We start from the raw sequence: 16,627 nt of genomic DNA, 5'->3' as shown, positions 1-16,627 counted from the left end.
CGTATAAAACAGCACGTCTCTGAAGGCACTTGGCTTGACAGTATATAGAACACAGACAGAAAGAAAAATGTTTTTTCTGTGGTACAGACTATAAAATTGTCTAAGAAATTTGATTTATTTGCAGTGATAAAGCGAATTAACAATGGTTGGAATAAATAAACACAACCCGAAGAAGGCTCCACAGTCGAACTGTTGTGTTTTCTTTCTTCTCTTTTCAGCATGGAGTAAACCTCATAAATAAACACAAGACTAACAGGACTCACAAGAGTCTCTCAGTGGCTCCCTTTACTCTAAAATGCACTGGTCCCTTACCCACCTGATTTCTCATGCACAATGGAGAACAACAAGCGCTTGGAAATGTGCACATTCTGAGAACTCTGTCCCATCTCTGCCGGCCCCCCTAATCGCTCGCCTGTTGGAGAGGGGAATACCAGACATTGATATCATGCCTTGACATTGTTTTCATTCCTCCTCGGGTCGGTCGTTGGGAATTCGCACTGACCGTTGTCGGCGCAGTCCTTCGCCGGAGCCGTCTTCTCCCCCTGCGACGCCCAGCCGCTTTGGTGGTCACTGTTCTGGATGGCGCTGAGGAGCGAGCTGGGTGCAAGGTCAGGCTTCCCCTCCGGATGGGCCTGCATGGGCATGGGGATGCCATACAGGAAGGTGGAGAGCATGGCGCTGCCAGCCACTGCCTCCTGGTTGGCAGCTTTAACAGTGGAGTGGCTGGCAAGGCTCTTGGAACCAGAGTTGTGGTTGAGCTCAGGGCAGGACTTGGCATCCCAGGAAGCCTCTTCAATGGGCCTTTGAATATAAAATAGACGTCATGTAAACACTTCCAACACTGTCATGCTCTGATCGGAGATGCAGTCTGGCAGTTTCACAAAGTCTAAATTTAAATAAATTAAATCAATTTAAGTCTTGATTTTGTGAATAAAAGTTTGTGAACCCCTTAGCACTGGTCCGAATTATACTCAGATTGTATATACCTGAACCAGAATTTAATCAGATCATCATGGAAGACTTCATAAAAGATGATAAGCTGATTCAGAAAAATATGTAAACCCTCAGATTCAGTAACTGATGACACCTCCTTGGGCAGCAGTGACTTCATTTAGATGTTTCCTGTAACTGTTTATCAGCCTCTCACATTAGTTGATTGTACCTTATAAAAATGTTTTAAGTGGGTGACATTTGAGGGTTTCCTTGTAAGAACAGCTATCTTCAGGTCCTGTCTTCACTTTTCAATGGAGTTTAGGTCTAGACTTTGACTTGGCAAACTGCAAACGTGAAATTTCCTCTTCAGCCATTATTCTGTTGATCTGCTGGTATGTTGCTGCGTGTCCCAGCTCTGCTAATGAAAGGATGGACTGCCATTCTCCAGAATTTGCTGCTGCCACACCAAATACTTGGTTTATTAAACGATGGCAAACCATGCAGATGCTGAGGCAGCAAAGCAGGCCCATACCATGGTGCCGATACGTGATGGTCAAGGTGAGATTCTTCTGTTGGAGTGTTTGGTTTTCATCACTCAAGCGTTTTTCTTGTGGAAACGCAGTACAGCTTTTGATGCGTCTGTCCAGAGATCTTCCAGTAGCCTAGGAAGTAAGAAGGCTTCTTTGGAGAACTTGAAATGACCGGACAACTTCTTAGATTGCTGGAAATCCTCTCATCAAAACCATTCTTTGGGGGCACCATGGGCGTATCATGGTGGGTATTCAATATTTTCTGTCTGACAAAGAAAGATGAAGCCCTGGTTGTTTAGAAATGATTTTGTAACCTTCTCCAATGTGTGGCCATCAACTACTCCTTTTTCTGAAATCTGATATTTCAGCTTTGGAATATTCTGAATTCTCTTCTGTTTGTGCAATTACATGTTCCCATTAACATCTTATGTGAAACCAAATGCATAAAGTTTCTGACGGGGCTACCCAAACTCCTAGAAGTAACTAGAAGTTCACTTATTATTCATATGATATATACTGATTATTAATTATGTATTTTTTGTACTTCATGCACCAGAGTCTCAAAAACATTAAATGGACAACCTAAAACCTTTTGGTTATTTAAGAAAAGACTGGTTTAGAGTAACCAAGGGTATCACGATAAGACATAATTATATAGGGGGTTCACAAACTTTGGCACTGTAAATGTCTTACTCCGTTGTTGCCGTGATGTGCTGCCACAACACAGTTCTCAAAGTCAACAGCTGGTCATCATGACCACCACAGCACACAGCAGTTTTCCAAGTTGTTTTCCAGTGATACAGTCGACGCACCTCTTAACCGTGAAGCGAATGCGGTTGCTCTGCTCCAGGATCTTCATTAAGGTCTTGGTGTCATAGTCAGCTGGCTTTCTCAGGGAGACCCCATCAGGCAGACCATGGACAGTCACAGAGCTGGGGTCCTTCAGAATCCACTCATAAGGCACAGGTATTATACTGTTCTTCCCCATAGCCTCACCTGTAGAATGACACAAAAAAATTGAATTGAATTAACGGAGGGAAGATTTATATCACTCTGTTATTTGTGCCCCACCCTTTTGCATTCCACCAAGAAAAAGGCCTAAGAAAATGACCAAGCATGCACCTTGAAAGAAAATCACACAAGCAGTACCTAATTCTCTGGGGTGTAGGAGGAAATCTTGCAAAAGAAGCGTTAGATGAGAATCTCAACTCTCCTTAAAGGGGAGCCATTCAATTTCTCAGACCGCTTAATAAGTCTTGGTAACAAAATAAATTAATTGACGTTACAGAAATAAATGACAAATTGCGATTTAAGCACAAAATTGTGAACGTGAAAGTACTGTAAGTCGCCATGCTGTCGCAAACTTGCATTTGAATTCCCTTGAATTATGACATAAAGCGGCCCTTCCTGCTCACTAGTCACTGCAATGACTAATGTAATGTACGTGCAAATTACAGGTTGTGCAGGAGACATTTCATTTTGCAGCGATTTGCAAAGAGAGTTAAAATAGCATTGCAGTTCAATTTTAATAAATCATTATATAACATCAAATAACAAATTCATATAACTGAAAATGCAGCTCTATAAAGACATATGTTCAGCCCACCAAAGCTCTCCTTCACTTCGGAAACAGAAGTGATTCCAATCGATCCTTGAAGGAAGCCAAAAAGTGGAATTAATATCATAAGCCCATTAATGAAGGATTATGTGCTGAAGCTTTGTCAGTTTTCTTATATGTATTTTTCTTTTCTAAATACTCAGGCTATCTGCCTAACTGCTGTGGTGCTGTTTTGAGGTTTTCTTACAACTACTTGCAACCCCCTGATTCTAGATTTGACCAGTTTCTCATCATTTTGTCTCAGATTTCATGCATCCAATGATCGTCACAATTACTGCAACTTAAGTGGAATTTCCTTGAGCAATCTTCCTTTGAGTACTGCTGTGATATTGGGATTTTGTGACCTACGAGATATATCCAGATCAGTTATGGATGCCATTTTCTGCCAACCTCGCCAAGCTGATTCTCAGCGCCACATCCCGCTGTGGTGCTGACTTTAAAAATGTATGCTTCACTCCATGTCTGGAACACATTTTGCTTCCCCCAATACCCCTGCATCACCGAGACACAGTTCCTCAGTCTACAATCACTGTTAACAGTTTACAGACCCCCGAAGGATAATGATGCTTTTTAAAGTTTGCAGATTTACTATATGTATTACTATATTTACTATATGTAGCTCATATGCAGAAAATGTTAGAAGTGATTTTTGCTGGAATAGTTACATTGAATGGCAAATTTAAGCACAATGAAAATGAATCGCTTAGAAGCACAGACTGTTGAGAACAAACAAGAGAAAGAACACTAGAAAGACAAGTGATATGTGCTACTTCACAATCTGAGGAATGACACGTGAGTGCCCTTACTGTAAAGGACACTGAAAACTTCCTCCACCATCTTTCTAAGAACGAAGATGTTCGACTGGGACTCCACAGGTGCCCTCTGTACGCCTTGCCCGCTCTCCTTGCTCAGCTTGGTTGGTTCAGTGTCCTGGGGTTTGGCAGCAGCATTCACAGTGGGTAAGGCTGTTAGGCAGGGCACTCCTGAAAGGAACCATTTAGAAACAGTTTCCATTTGCATAGCTGTGTTAACCACACCTCAACATCCCAGAGCCATTCATATCTTTGGACTCAAGTCAACTGATGCTGGCAGTAATGCGTTCATATACATTACACATTGTATAACTCTGGAGGTCAAAATGATAGGGACACATGCAATCGATGCAAGAACCTGAAAATCCTTGTAACTTACTGCAAAACCTGTGGAAGTCAGTCTGGATTTCCTTCCTGGAGTTGAGGAACAGCCTGCCTTTCTCAGTACCTACAGCGATTATGCTCTCTTCATGAACCGTGACACAAGCCACTTCTGCATTCAGCTTGGAAAGAGCAGTACACTGAAAGACAGGTCCACAGCTGGTCAGAAGCCCCATTCATAGGTACAGAAGAACAACTTCTTGCACTTGTATGTAAGCAGGAACACAAAATACTTCCTACCAAAACCCTAGCTTGTTTAGGACCAAGGGTTGCGGCAGAAAACAGACTTAACCAAGATAAAAGAAGAAGCGTTTAGAACACAGAACTTGAACTCTTGTTCTTCTTGTGAACTCTTGTTTTTCAATTTATACCCATCCTGTCTGGACGTGGTTCCAAGCAATGACTCCTGTACTGTGGAGGAAGAATGAGGATGGGCAGACGTGCTCCTCAGTCTACCATTGAGTCATTGAACTTTTCACAAGCTGCAAGCTCCACAGTGCCTGACAGGCGAGTCACTGACATCACTGCATGTCTACAGGCCCCAAGGAAGTTGCAGAACACACTGTTGGCAGGTATGACAAAGACAACCATGCATCTAATATCACCTCTATTCTTGACAACACCTGCCAACTTAGGAATCCTGGTGAGCTAGTGAGTCAATGACGTGACCCTTGCTCAAACTCATGATAGGTAGGTAAGTAAGGTCCCCCTTTCAGGCCATAAAGGCCCATGGGGGAATGGGGGGCAAGGGCCATCATTTTTCTCAACCATCTGACACTGGATGTGTAGGTGATGTGGCCAGCATCACACTCCGGCCGGCCTATTGCCCCCAGAAGGATTAACCCCCGGTACTCATTTGGAAAGCAGGCTGAGTGGACCTGGGAGCCATCTGGAAGGAATTGGAGCAAGCTACATTACTTGCACCTACCTGGGATTGAACCCAGGACCTTCCAGTCAGGAGCTAGATGTCCTTGCTGTCTGAGCTACCACGGCTTCGAAACTCATGATGCCTGGGTCAAAGAGCTCAACTGGTCTTCAGAGGGAACGGTCTTTAATTTAGCCTCGACAGCTGGATCATCACCATTGCTCTTGTAAAAAGTGTCACAGGATCTTTGGCAATCATAACTTGGCTCATATTTCATTTTTAAACCATAAAGGAACATTCTTTTGCTTAAATGATTTCCATGCATCAGCCATGTTTTTGAGCAGGGTTTGGAAGGCCAAACTTACCACAGAATCTAATGCAGACACTAAGCTTGTAAGGATCTCCTGCTTTGTGGAGACGCAGGGAATCCGCAGCTCGGCGCGGGAACCACTTCGAGATGGGTCACACGATTTTCGGACCTGCGCCATTCCTTTCTGAGGGAGGACACAGGAACAATTACTGATTCAGACCAGTGGCAGCGACATATCATACCGTTTCTGTTCAGTAAAAAAGTGTGACAATTTTAATGAGTCTCTAGACTTAAAGCTAGACAGAACCAAAACTGACCACACCTAGAGCGGTGGATTAATGCTTCAAGGGTGAAAAGAATATTCCTTGAAAATTACAGCTATTCTTCTAAATCTCACCATTACTGAAAAAAAATGATTAATAAAATGATGGTCTGCTTAAAAAGATGTACTAATTATATACGGCAGAATTCTGCATTTTGGAAATTTGCTCCAAAATACAGGCAATAAAAACAGGCTAAGCACAATTGAATTGTGACGGTAGCCAGCAAAATTATTCCTGCACAACAGCTACAGCTTTCAGACATCTGCATCAAACAAATAGTGCGGAAGGCCAATATACTCACTGACTGCCATCGCCACCCCTTGCACAGTGAATCTGGCCTCCTTCCATCTCAGCATCGATTGAGAATTAGTGTTAGACTACCCGGATTCAAATGTTATGGCTTTTACCTGCCAGCAATGCTTTTGCAAATCCATATTTCAATCTGGGACAATAAAAGGAAACCATGAAAATGTATTCACTCCCTTTAAGATTTTCTGAATTTTTGCAAATGTTTGCCACTGAATGTTATCAGAGATTCGCATGTGTCCCAGTGATATGTATAAAGGGTGTCTGAGTGAAACTAATAACGCCAAAGTTTGTCACTTGTTGCAATTACAGTGTTTCATAAATCAAGTCATCTAACCTGTCACTGTGTGAAAAAGTGATTAGACCTTATGACAATACCATGTCTCTAGCTATAAAAAGAGGAACAACGAGCTAGTGTGACACTTGAAGGTATCCACGATCCTTGCAATTCTGTCAGTTGTGTGAGTAGAGAAAAGGTAGGAACCAAGCTATACTTTTCCAAGCCCTGATGCACACCCAGGTGAAACACAAACGAAAGCCATTATATGCAGTCTCATTCTAAACAGACAGGACCATCTCAGGGTACAGTCAGGTAACCTTCACAGATGAAAGAAGGACAATTCCTTACTTAAAAGTCATGTAATACAAGAAGAAATTCAGAAAGTTGCATGAATCATGGGTGCCTTCATTGAGACTGATTCAATTTTTAAATATTCATGCAAGTTAATCTAGCTAAACACGTTGAAGCTCAAAAAGGAAAGAAGCCCTCAGGAACATGTCAAAAGGGAGACTAGAGAGGTATCTTTAAAAAGTTTTTTTAAAAAACTCCCAAACTCAAAGAATATCCAAAGAGTTGTAGAGGTTTGAAAAATAGCTCATCTTGATGTGAAAACAGACTGAGCAGACCAGGAAAGATCAATACAAAACATGAAAAACCAAATATGCAAGAAGTACCTAAGTAGCCTTAAGCTCTCTTATGCTCCAAAATGATATAAGGAAGAAAATCAATAACAAGAAATTGCATCTGGTACAAATGATGTTTTTAAGATGAAAATAAGTCAACCAGCTATTCATTTTCCAAAAAAGGGTTAATATGTTTTACAGTACTGGGGATTAAGAAGCTTTAAAAGCAGCCCTAAAACCTTCCATGCAATATGCTAATCCAGAAATCCATTACACGCATGTGAAAGTAGCTAATTACGATAAGCTTTTGTCAGCCAATTAAGGTTTTCCTGGATTATTTAAAAAAAAACCCTCATCGTTAATTTGCTCTCAAAAAGCAACACGAGAAACATCCGAGCGAAGCGTCTCTGTGCCACCAGCAATCTCAAACAAGGGAACGAGTACAAAAAGCGTCTGAGTCTTTCTTTCCCCTTTCTTAGTCTGAAGCCTGATGGTGCCTGTGCTGTTGGCGAGGGGGTGCAGAAAAGGCAAAAGAAGAAAAGCATTTTCATTGGCTTTATCTCCTCTCTCAGCATGATCAGGATGAGAAGATAATAAATAACAAAATCTGGGGGAAAAAAATGAATAAGAAAGGGTGAAAAAAATCGCAATCCTAATTCCTGGCCCCTTGCGTTCTCATGGCAACCACAATCTGTCTCCTTGGAAACTAATCTCGAGGCATTTGAACAATGCAGCTCCGGCCTTTAATCTCTCCAGACACTAGAAGCCATTATCCCAGCCTCTGGGCAGCCCAAACCACAGACTCCACACTAAGGAACAGGAGTGGCCCCAGCTGCATGCTGACTGTCTCTGTCTGTATTTGTGTTTGTTCTAGCAAGCAGCACTTATAACCACGTCCTCCTTAAAAGCAAAGCACTGAATGACAGATGTATGTAACCTCTTTAGACAGGCTCTTGCAGAGGGACTGAGGAACAAACAATTCTGTTCCAGAAATTCATGGCAGCTACTAAAATATATCTTCAAATGTCATTAACATATTTACTGACATGTTAAGTCTTGAACTGATTGCAACGACGTTTCATTATATTTGTAATAGAATGCTTTGCTGGCACCTTTTTAACCTGTTTCAGTTCAAAATGTAATTTAAAAGTGTATTACCGTGTTGATCACATGTAATTAGAAGAGATTTTTTGGACTGTGTTTAAACTAAAGATCCATTCATCCACCCATTTTCTAACTGTTTCCACCACTTCAAGGTCGCGGGGGAGCCGGAGTCTATCCCAGGAAGCAACGGGTGCAAGGCAGGGTACACCCTGGACAGGACACACACACACACACACACACACACACTATACCTAGTGCCAGTTTTCCCAGAAGTCAATTAACCTACCAGTATGACGTTGGACTGTACTGAGGAAACCAGAGCACCTGGAGGAAACTCCCGCGAACACGGGGAGATCATACAAACTTCACACTGATAGCGCCCCAGATTCAGAATTGAACCCAGGGCACCAGTGTTGCGAAGCAGCTATGAGACCCACCATGCAACTAACTAAACCAAAGTTATGGGTCACCAATACTTTTGTTCCACAGAATCAATTAGTTTCACAAGTGTAAAGGGTATTTTGGAACTGATTATCTACCAGCAATCAGAAATGACTAGACCAGTCACTGCGACATATTCTCATGTTCTTAGGTAAGGCACAACACTGGAAGGTACCCATCAGATGATCCTTGCGATTCTGTCAGTTGTGTGAGTGGAGAAAAGATAGGAACCAAGCTATACTTTTCCAAGCCCTGATGCACACCAAGGTGACGATGGCTACACATATGAACGGAGCTGTGTGCGTACAGTGTTATACAGTTTTGTGGCTAATACAGTAGTGTCACGTGCATTTCTGGTGCATGTAACCCTGTTGCATTCAAAGTGATACATTTTAAACCTCCTTGCTGTGTTGAGAGTTTGCCCTTGGTAGTAAATGGCAACGAGAGTTTAACCTTCTAGTGTGGATCACTAATGGAATTAAGGAACAGCTGCAGCAGTGGCATATAAGCACACAGGCTGCACACCTCTAACCAGTGAGACCAGTGAGACCATTCTTCATCCAGCAAGCAGCTGGGATTAAAAAAGGTCATGTATGAGTGTAGTGTGCAGTAGGTGCTCCAGTCAGCTGTGCTTACATTCTAACTGCTGTAAGCTGAACATGATCTTATTAGTCAAAGCTTGGGATCTACTCAGCCAATCTGTGTGCTTTTAGAGAGGCCAACACTCAAGGATCACACAACATACAGCATATATCCTGTGATTGGCTTTCCCCCTTACAAATCATTTTATATTGCAAAATCCAGAAATGTCCTAACTATGATGGCTATGATGGGATAACTGTTACAGGGATTGCAGTTAAGTGATATTCTCATAGAAACTGCTACAAAAAGCCTTGTAACTCATTTTAATTTTCCTCTTGTTTCAGATCTGACTTGTTGCGTACCTCCTTCTTATATTTATTTAGCCCTATTCCCATTTATTATTTCTACTGAAACTGTTTGAAATTACAACTTAATTTACAAAACAGAGAGTTATCTTCGAAGTCCAAATGTCCACCCAAGTCCAGTACTGACGTGGACTAAAGGTTCTTCTCTATGTAGTATAGTTTATGGCAACATAGCTTAAGGCTGCATAAACAGGGAATCATGGGCAGGGAACGAGAGTCATTCACAAGAATGAATCTTTGCAGAGAGCAGATCAGGGACGTAATAGAATTACTACCAGACATTGAAAATTTAGGTAATACATTTTTTTTAAAAAGGCATTGGATGTTTTAGTTACACAGTGCACATTAATGTTTAACCTACTCAACATCTCCTCTAAAAGTTACTTATCAGCATTAAGGGTCATTTGCTAAAGGTTTGGATTTTTTAACCTTTGAAATCCGTGGGCTTGAAGATGGCACAGCCACATTACAATCCCCAAAACACTTACTGAACCAAAACAAGTGATCGCTTCAGTGAGTTTCATCTTCTGTGAGACTTCTCATTGAGAGTCAGACTGAAAAGAGCGTCATTAAAGCAGTTCATAGGAATTTAAAATTCAGGAGGATTCGTGGAGTTACTGAAGGTTAAGTACAATCTGTGTAGAACTGTTTCTCCAACAGAGGCATCGACACATAATTTAAAGCTGAGATCAATCTCATTTCAGAGAAGTGTAAGAAATGTGCTGGGCACACAAAACAGGGCTAGTTCTGAGCTCAGTTTGCAACTAAAACACTGCTAAATAATCCATACTTCTATACTCAGCATAGACTCCCAAAGTCTTTTAAAAATATGCAGGTAACAGCTGTTAATACTAGAATACAGCCCTCTCTAGGACCAGTGCAAGACTTTTCCCATCTGGTTTGTTTGCAACTACATTTCTGCTATGGGTTGGGTTAGGTTCTGTGTATTAAAATGCATGTAAATTATAGCCTTAAAAATGTGCTGCAAGTATAATTATTCATAGAGACAAGCAGAGGTGAATTTCACACTAAAAAAATCATGAGGCAGAAAAATAAAATGTTCTGTCTGTAAAGCCTTCTTCAGCGGTGTAGAAAAGCAGCTCACCTAATGAGCTCTCCTAAGCTGAAATGCAGCTTTTTTCTTGTCTTTTAACTTTTCGGCATGGAATGAACCTCTTGCTTATTCCACTTCAGCTTGCACACTGACTCAACTCCACACTCCAGCAAATATTCCTATTCACACAGAGGACATCGGATACTCTAGCATCTGTGCACAATTTTAGATCTTTTGAGTAAATACAGTATATTATGTAATTTATGGTAACATTCAACCAAATGCGATTCATAGGGAATGATCACATTTCTGATGACATTCAAAGCTGGTGTGGCACTACTGCACATTCCTGAGAAAGTCTGCAATCTGTTCATTACTCACTGAGCAATGTCCCATATGGTGTGCAGAGATATCACTGTGGTCTCAAAGAGGGTATCATGGATTTCTGAGAGGTTTTTCACTAAGCAGCTTGCAGTGCTCATTGCTGTTAATATACAATAGTTTTCTAATACCCTCAACAAGAGATTCTGGGTATGAGACTTTTTTAATAACACTTAATACCTAAAGTATTTAACCTTGTGCTAATCATTGACTGTTAATTACACTTAAGGATATCAAAGTGCTTTACAAAATGTCCTAATTCAGAGAGAAAAATAAAAAAGCCCCCACAACAGACTTGCCTATGAAAAGATACAGAGGTTATACTTCTCTACATGCCAGTTAAAAGTGCAAAACCAGATAAGCAAAATGATCAGAAACAGCATTCGTTATTGTGAGAGCTGTACTGACTCATGACAAAAAGTCTTACATTTTTGCAAACTCATCTTGCATGAAACTACAGGCAGTGCACAAAAAAAGGAAGCACCAATGTCAAGTGATTTAGTAGGGTGTTGGGCCGCTGTGTGCATCCAGCATGGCCTGTATGTGCTGTAGCATAGAGTCTCCCAGCACCTGGAATTCTGCAGGAAGGACGCGGCACTGTTCTTCAATGAGAAAGTCTCAGGCCTCATGCCAGAATATCCTAAACATGCTCAACTCGTAGCAGAACTGGTGACTGTGCTATGCTCATCAACCCATTGGGAGACTACTCATGCTCTTTGAATGGGGGCATTGTCATTCTGGAAGTTTCTCCTCCTGCCACAGGGAGTAAAGATGATCACTCAGTACTATTACTGAATGATTAACATCTTCTAAGGGAAAGAGCATCCAAACTACCCCAACACAATGTGCACCACAAAATGATGGAACCACCAGCATCCTTGACTGTTAGGATCAAGCAATCAGAACTGGAGAGTTCTTCAGACTGGTGCCACATGTGCACTCATCTGTTTGTCAACAACCTGGTGAAGGATAATTCATCTGACCAGATCACTGCTCAATAGTCTATTTCCTGTGCTTTATGCACCACTGGATTTGCTAATGTGCATCGCCAGCTCTGATGAGCAGTTTTTTGTGCATTGCAACCTGACTATGGCATTCTGCTCTGTGGACCTCTTGGTGGACCAATCTTTATTGGAACTGGCCCATCTTAAAATTTGCCATCAACTGATCTACAGTTGCTCACCTGTTTTGCTTTGCACTTTTACATTATGCAATTTTGGAGACCACACTGCTGTCCACTTCATTTTCCCCCTATGTTGCTGGTGTCTTCCTTTTGAGTTGCATGTTGACGTCACCTCATGAATCATCAGCAAGCTGATCTGTCTCGTTCCCTGAAGCTCCAACCAAACGCCCCAGCAATCACAACTCTTTCAAAGTCACAGAGTTCTCCTCTTCCAGTCATGATAGCCATAATTATAGGCCACCAGGCTTGTACAGCATTTTTTACACTTCACCCTAAGCATGCTAGAATGTTATTTAACGAAGGAGCCACACCTGGGTGTAAGCTCTTGCTTTAAAAAAATCTCTTATTTACTGCACAACCCTGTAATTCCACACTACATTAAAAATAATTCTAAATTCAAAACAGGTGTGAATAGAGTTATTGTCTCCTTGGAATAGTAAATCATCCAATATGTATCTTGCCAACTGGAATATTATACGGTACCAGTCAACTAGCTGGCTGGTCAATGACTGTGACTCCTTGATGATGCTGTTCATGCTGAGTCTTTCGCAGACGGTCCCTCTAATTTAGTGGAGCCCCTCTTGAAACTTTGGTGAACTCTGTGTCTTGTGGTATTACACCAGAATTTCTCTCTCTTGCAGAAAATCCATATAGAACCTACATCTTGAACATGCTAAACAAGTATTTGTTGACAAATATAGTACCTATTTTTAACAAACAGCATTTCCCCAGCGATATTTCCACAGACTGCTCTTCACTGACCCTAAGACACATCTTAAAAGTGGAAACAGTCATGATGAACACATAGTATTCATCCCAGTAGTAATTATTCTGGAGAATCCATGAATTTATACCCCAACCACCCACAAGATAGCAACTATCTGAACTGAACCTGAAACAAAGTTACATTTTGACCAGTTCCTTGTTGATTTAACAAGGAACATTCACATGCAATGAATCCACACACAAGTGCACAGTTCTTTCACAACTTCCAGCGGATACGGACTTTACTCAGCCAGAAATCAGTAGTTTTTTTTAACGCCATGCCTTTTAATTTGCACACAAATGTACACCGCTAAGAAACAAAGACAGATCTCAAAGCAGATTCAAGAGACTTTAAGAATATAAAGAAAATACTGAAATAGAGTATTATAATTATTTGACAGCTCCGTGCAATGTATTTGTTAGGCAAAACAACTGCAGTTTCCTCATGCACTGCTTACTAAAACCTTCCTTGGTTTGCTGGGATTTAATTAAATCCTTCTCTAAATGTATTTAGATGTACAGTAGTTCATAACGTCTTTTCATTCAAAATCTGCTATCTTAAAATATTTTCAGCACTATTTGAATTCAGTGTATATTCCAGGTTTTTAATTTCTAGAGTGTAAACATACCCATCTAGCAGTAGTGCAAGATCATAATGGAAGCAATACTATTACCAATGAAGTAATTTATTACTAAACGACGAGCAGAGCAATAGTTAAAACAAACAAATTTACAGCGACAATCATGGCACAACCAAGAGAAATCTTAATTCTGAGCTCCTCATCCGTAACAATACCCAGAAACGCTGTCGGAGATGTTATTTCATTCAGCACAGGACAAGTCGTGCAGGTTTCGCACGCGAAATGGAAAAGTGCAGGTTTAATCTGGACCGCCGCGAATGTCACTTTCTTACAAAACAATGACCAGAAGTAGCCAGCCCACCACCACCACCACCTCCTCCCTTCCCTTAACTGAAATAGCGCTGTCATCGCGGTCAAGATAAGAAATGTGAATCTCGCACATTAGTTTACGGACACAGCGGCAAATGACAAACATTACTGTCAAAAATACTCAAGGAAAATGAACCTGGACTCGCAATCTGTCGTTGCTTTCGCCGAAGACGACCTCCCTGTAAGAAACAATTCTACATAATCGACCCCGCACCTCCCCCTCACCCAGAATTATAATCTGTAATTTCACAATTTGTATACCCTTCAGAAAAGTCACGTGCTCGCACGATTTATTTTTTTATGCTTCTTTCATTCATTAAAAGGCGAGAGATGCGTCCGGCGCTTACCGAAAAGACCGTTTTAATTTCCCTGGGCTGTCAATCCCGAAACACACAGCCGTCTTCTCCGTTTTAATCCAATTGAAACAGATAGATTTTCCCCCTCTTCTATATACCAGCGATGTGTTCCCGAAACGCGATAATCCGAAGCATTCTTGGTTTTCGGCAATCTGATAAATCCCGATTGGTGGATTATTATTCTGATGCCCCTTTTCTTTCTCTTTTCTTAAACGGAGGAGCGTGTCCCCTTTCCCCTCTTTGTTCTGTAATCCAGTAAAATTGAAACTCATTCGCCTCTGCTAATCCCAACCCAACTCAACAACAGCATCTATTGGCTGTAATTTACATATAGGATTAAGGAACCCCTGCGAAAACCGTGGGGGAAACAAACTGGACGTGAAGTGGGAATTTTTGCCATAGGAACAAAAACAAATCTCCCTATTTAGAAAACCAGTTCCACCTAAAATTATTAATTGCAAGAGGCGAGTGCTGAGCGCAAAAACCCAACACAGCTCAGTTTGTGGTCTGTTTTCATTTTGATATGAGGGGGGGGTTTTGACTGCATTTTTGCGAGCTAGATTTCTATGCCCAGATTACAGATTATCACTTTAAGAGCGTGTGTGTGCAGTTAATATTAACATACAATTTTATTATTGGAGGTCATACAATTGTACAACGGTGACAGACTGCGTGACCTGAAGGCATGTGTTTCAATCCCGTTTGAATTGTTTTCCCACGGTGATTTTAAAAATAAACTTTAGTGGAAGAAAAAAGTGAAAGCGAAACTTTACTTGTTTAATTGTGCCAGTATATAATTCGTAGAACATTAGTGAAATATCGATACATTGATTAACTCGAGGGGTTCCGTATGTGCTTAAGTAACTGAATTAAATTATTCTGTATTTAACAAAAAATGTGTATTTGCTAGGATTGACACGCTCCAGTTACAACATGTGATCTTCGCTTTGGCTCTGGCCTCTTTATCTCTTTGGAGTCTGAGCTATAATCTGCGGCCAACTGGAATTTTGCCCCGAGTTCCACTGAGCCATGCCCTGGGTACACTGTTTAAACTTGCCCAAAATCAGGTTCCAAATATTTCCACATGGTATTATAGAAAATGAATTATCTGGCTTTTCAATTACGCTACAGCCGTGGATAAAGTTATCCCAATTATGCGTGCAATCAGATTTCAAACTGCATTCCTTGTGCTGTTTGTAGCTGTTTATCTTAGGTAACAACATGCCAGAAGCAACCGATAAATAATTTGTATGACGGCAAGAGTTTTATCTGAAGCATTAGATTTGTAGTAACTCTAAGGCGTAGGAAGAGCTGTGCCTTTTAACGATCCCAAATGAATATGTAAACTGCATTAAAAGCAACAAAGACGGAACTTGGGTTTGAATATTTTTTCGCTAACGCGTATAAAAACGAAACATATATTATCGATATAGACGATTATCATCCATCAGTTGCCAATTTAAATTTTGCAACATGCATGTTCAAATATAGACAAATAGAGCGATTTACAGTTAAATGGTTGCAACCATGGTCTCTTCATGTGGTTGTATGGAACGAGCAAGGAAGGAAATTTGCATATCTTGAAGTTCCGTGAATCTGAGTCTTGGGCAATCCAAATTTTATGAACTGAGGGTATGTTACAGAAAGTGCACTGTAACAACCGCACAGCACCCCTAGAACCTCTGCTTCTACAATATGACTAAACTGGCTAGTTTCTGAATAAAGCTTTAGATTATAAACACTTTGAGGTTTTTGCAAAGCACTTAATATAAATTCTATTCTTTTTATTGTATATCTTTGAATTGTGAGTGCAGTGCAGCTGTTAATGCATATTATACAAACTGAACAATAATTCACATGGATCTCACTGGTGTAGTCTTTATCTTTGATTCCATCCTGATTTGGTTTAAGTGATCAAATGATCAATGGCGTTTTTACAAAAACATTTCAGTTTTTTACAAAAACATTGGAGCTAGAGGGCATGTATCTAAAAATGTGTCCTCCTCAGCTGTTAATAATAATCTCTAGCGATCAGTTCAGGTGGAGAAATAAGAACTTGCTTCAGCTGGTTGACATACTGTAAGGCCATTTTGTAGAAGCCCTTAACATTGACCCAGGACAGAGGTGTTAAAACCCCTACTCTTTTGAAAAATGCCACGAACAACCAGTCAGGACCTCATTTAACATCTTATTCTAAGAAGGACGGCCTCTACAGCACAGTGTCCCTGGACACCACATAGGGACATAATTTGGAAATTGTGGTCCAGTAGAAAGACAGCACCTCCTGCTGGTCCCCCAACAAGACCTGGAGCAGCAGTCTGGGTTTCACTGAAGGACTACCATCCCAAGCACGTATGTGGTAGCCAACTCACAAATTCACCTTTGTTTACTAATTTACCTTTGTGTATAGTATAGATTCTAATTAAATTTGATATTTTAAAAAAAATTACAGAAAAGCAGCACTA

At 40.9% G+C, this 16,627-nt stretch overlaps 1 protein-coding gene across 3 annotated transcripts in view; it reads right to left on the bottom strand.

The window, feature by feature from the left end:
* gtf2ird1 (GTF2I repeat domain containing 1) overlaps nt 1-14,376 on the bottom strand; it is a 29,385-nt gene extending 15,009 nt beyond the window's left edge. The window contains exons 1-7 of one of the 3 annotated variants that reach the window (XM_088907240.1): nt 14,154-14,376; nt 5,505-5,633; nt 4,273-4,414; nt 3,888-4,064; nt 2,276-2,459; nt 503-801; nt 317-412 (exon numbers count right to left, since the gene is read on the bottom strand). In XM_088907240.1, coding sequence (XP_088763366.1) covers nt 317-412; nt 503-801; nt 2,276-2,459; nt 3,888-4,064; nt 4,273-4,414; nt 5,505-5,627 — 1,021 coding nt within the window. In that variant the 5' untranslated portion in view covers nt 5,628-5,633; nt 14,154-14,376. Of the gene's footprint in view, nt 1-316; nt 413-502; nt 802-2,275; nt 2,460-3,887; nt 4,065-4,272; nt 4,415-5,504; nt 5,634-6,073; nt 6,106-13,942; nt 13,961-14,153 lie in introns of those variants that run through there. The other 2 variants (XM_088907241.1, XM_088907242.1) reach the window with 2 other exon arrangements.
* Between the last annotated feature and the right edge of the window lie 2,251 nt (nt 14,377-16,627).

The sequence above is a fragment of the Atractosteus spatula genome, chromosome 27 (genome assembly GCF_055471065.1).
Source record: "Atractosteus spatula isolate fAtrSpa1 chromosome 27, fAtrSpa1.hap1, whole genome shotgun sequence".
Taxonomy (NCBI): domain Eukaryota; kingdom Metazoa; phylum Chordata; class Actinopteri; order Semionotiformes; family Lepisosteidae; genus Atractosteus; species Atractosteus spatula.
Note: the sequence above shows the minus strand (reverse complement) of the source record. Positions and strands in the feature narration are given on the sequence as shown.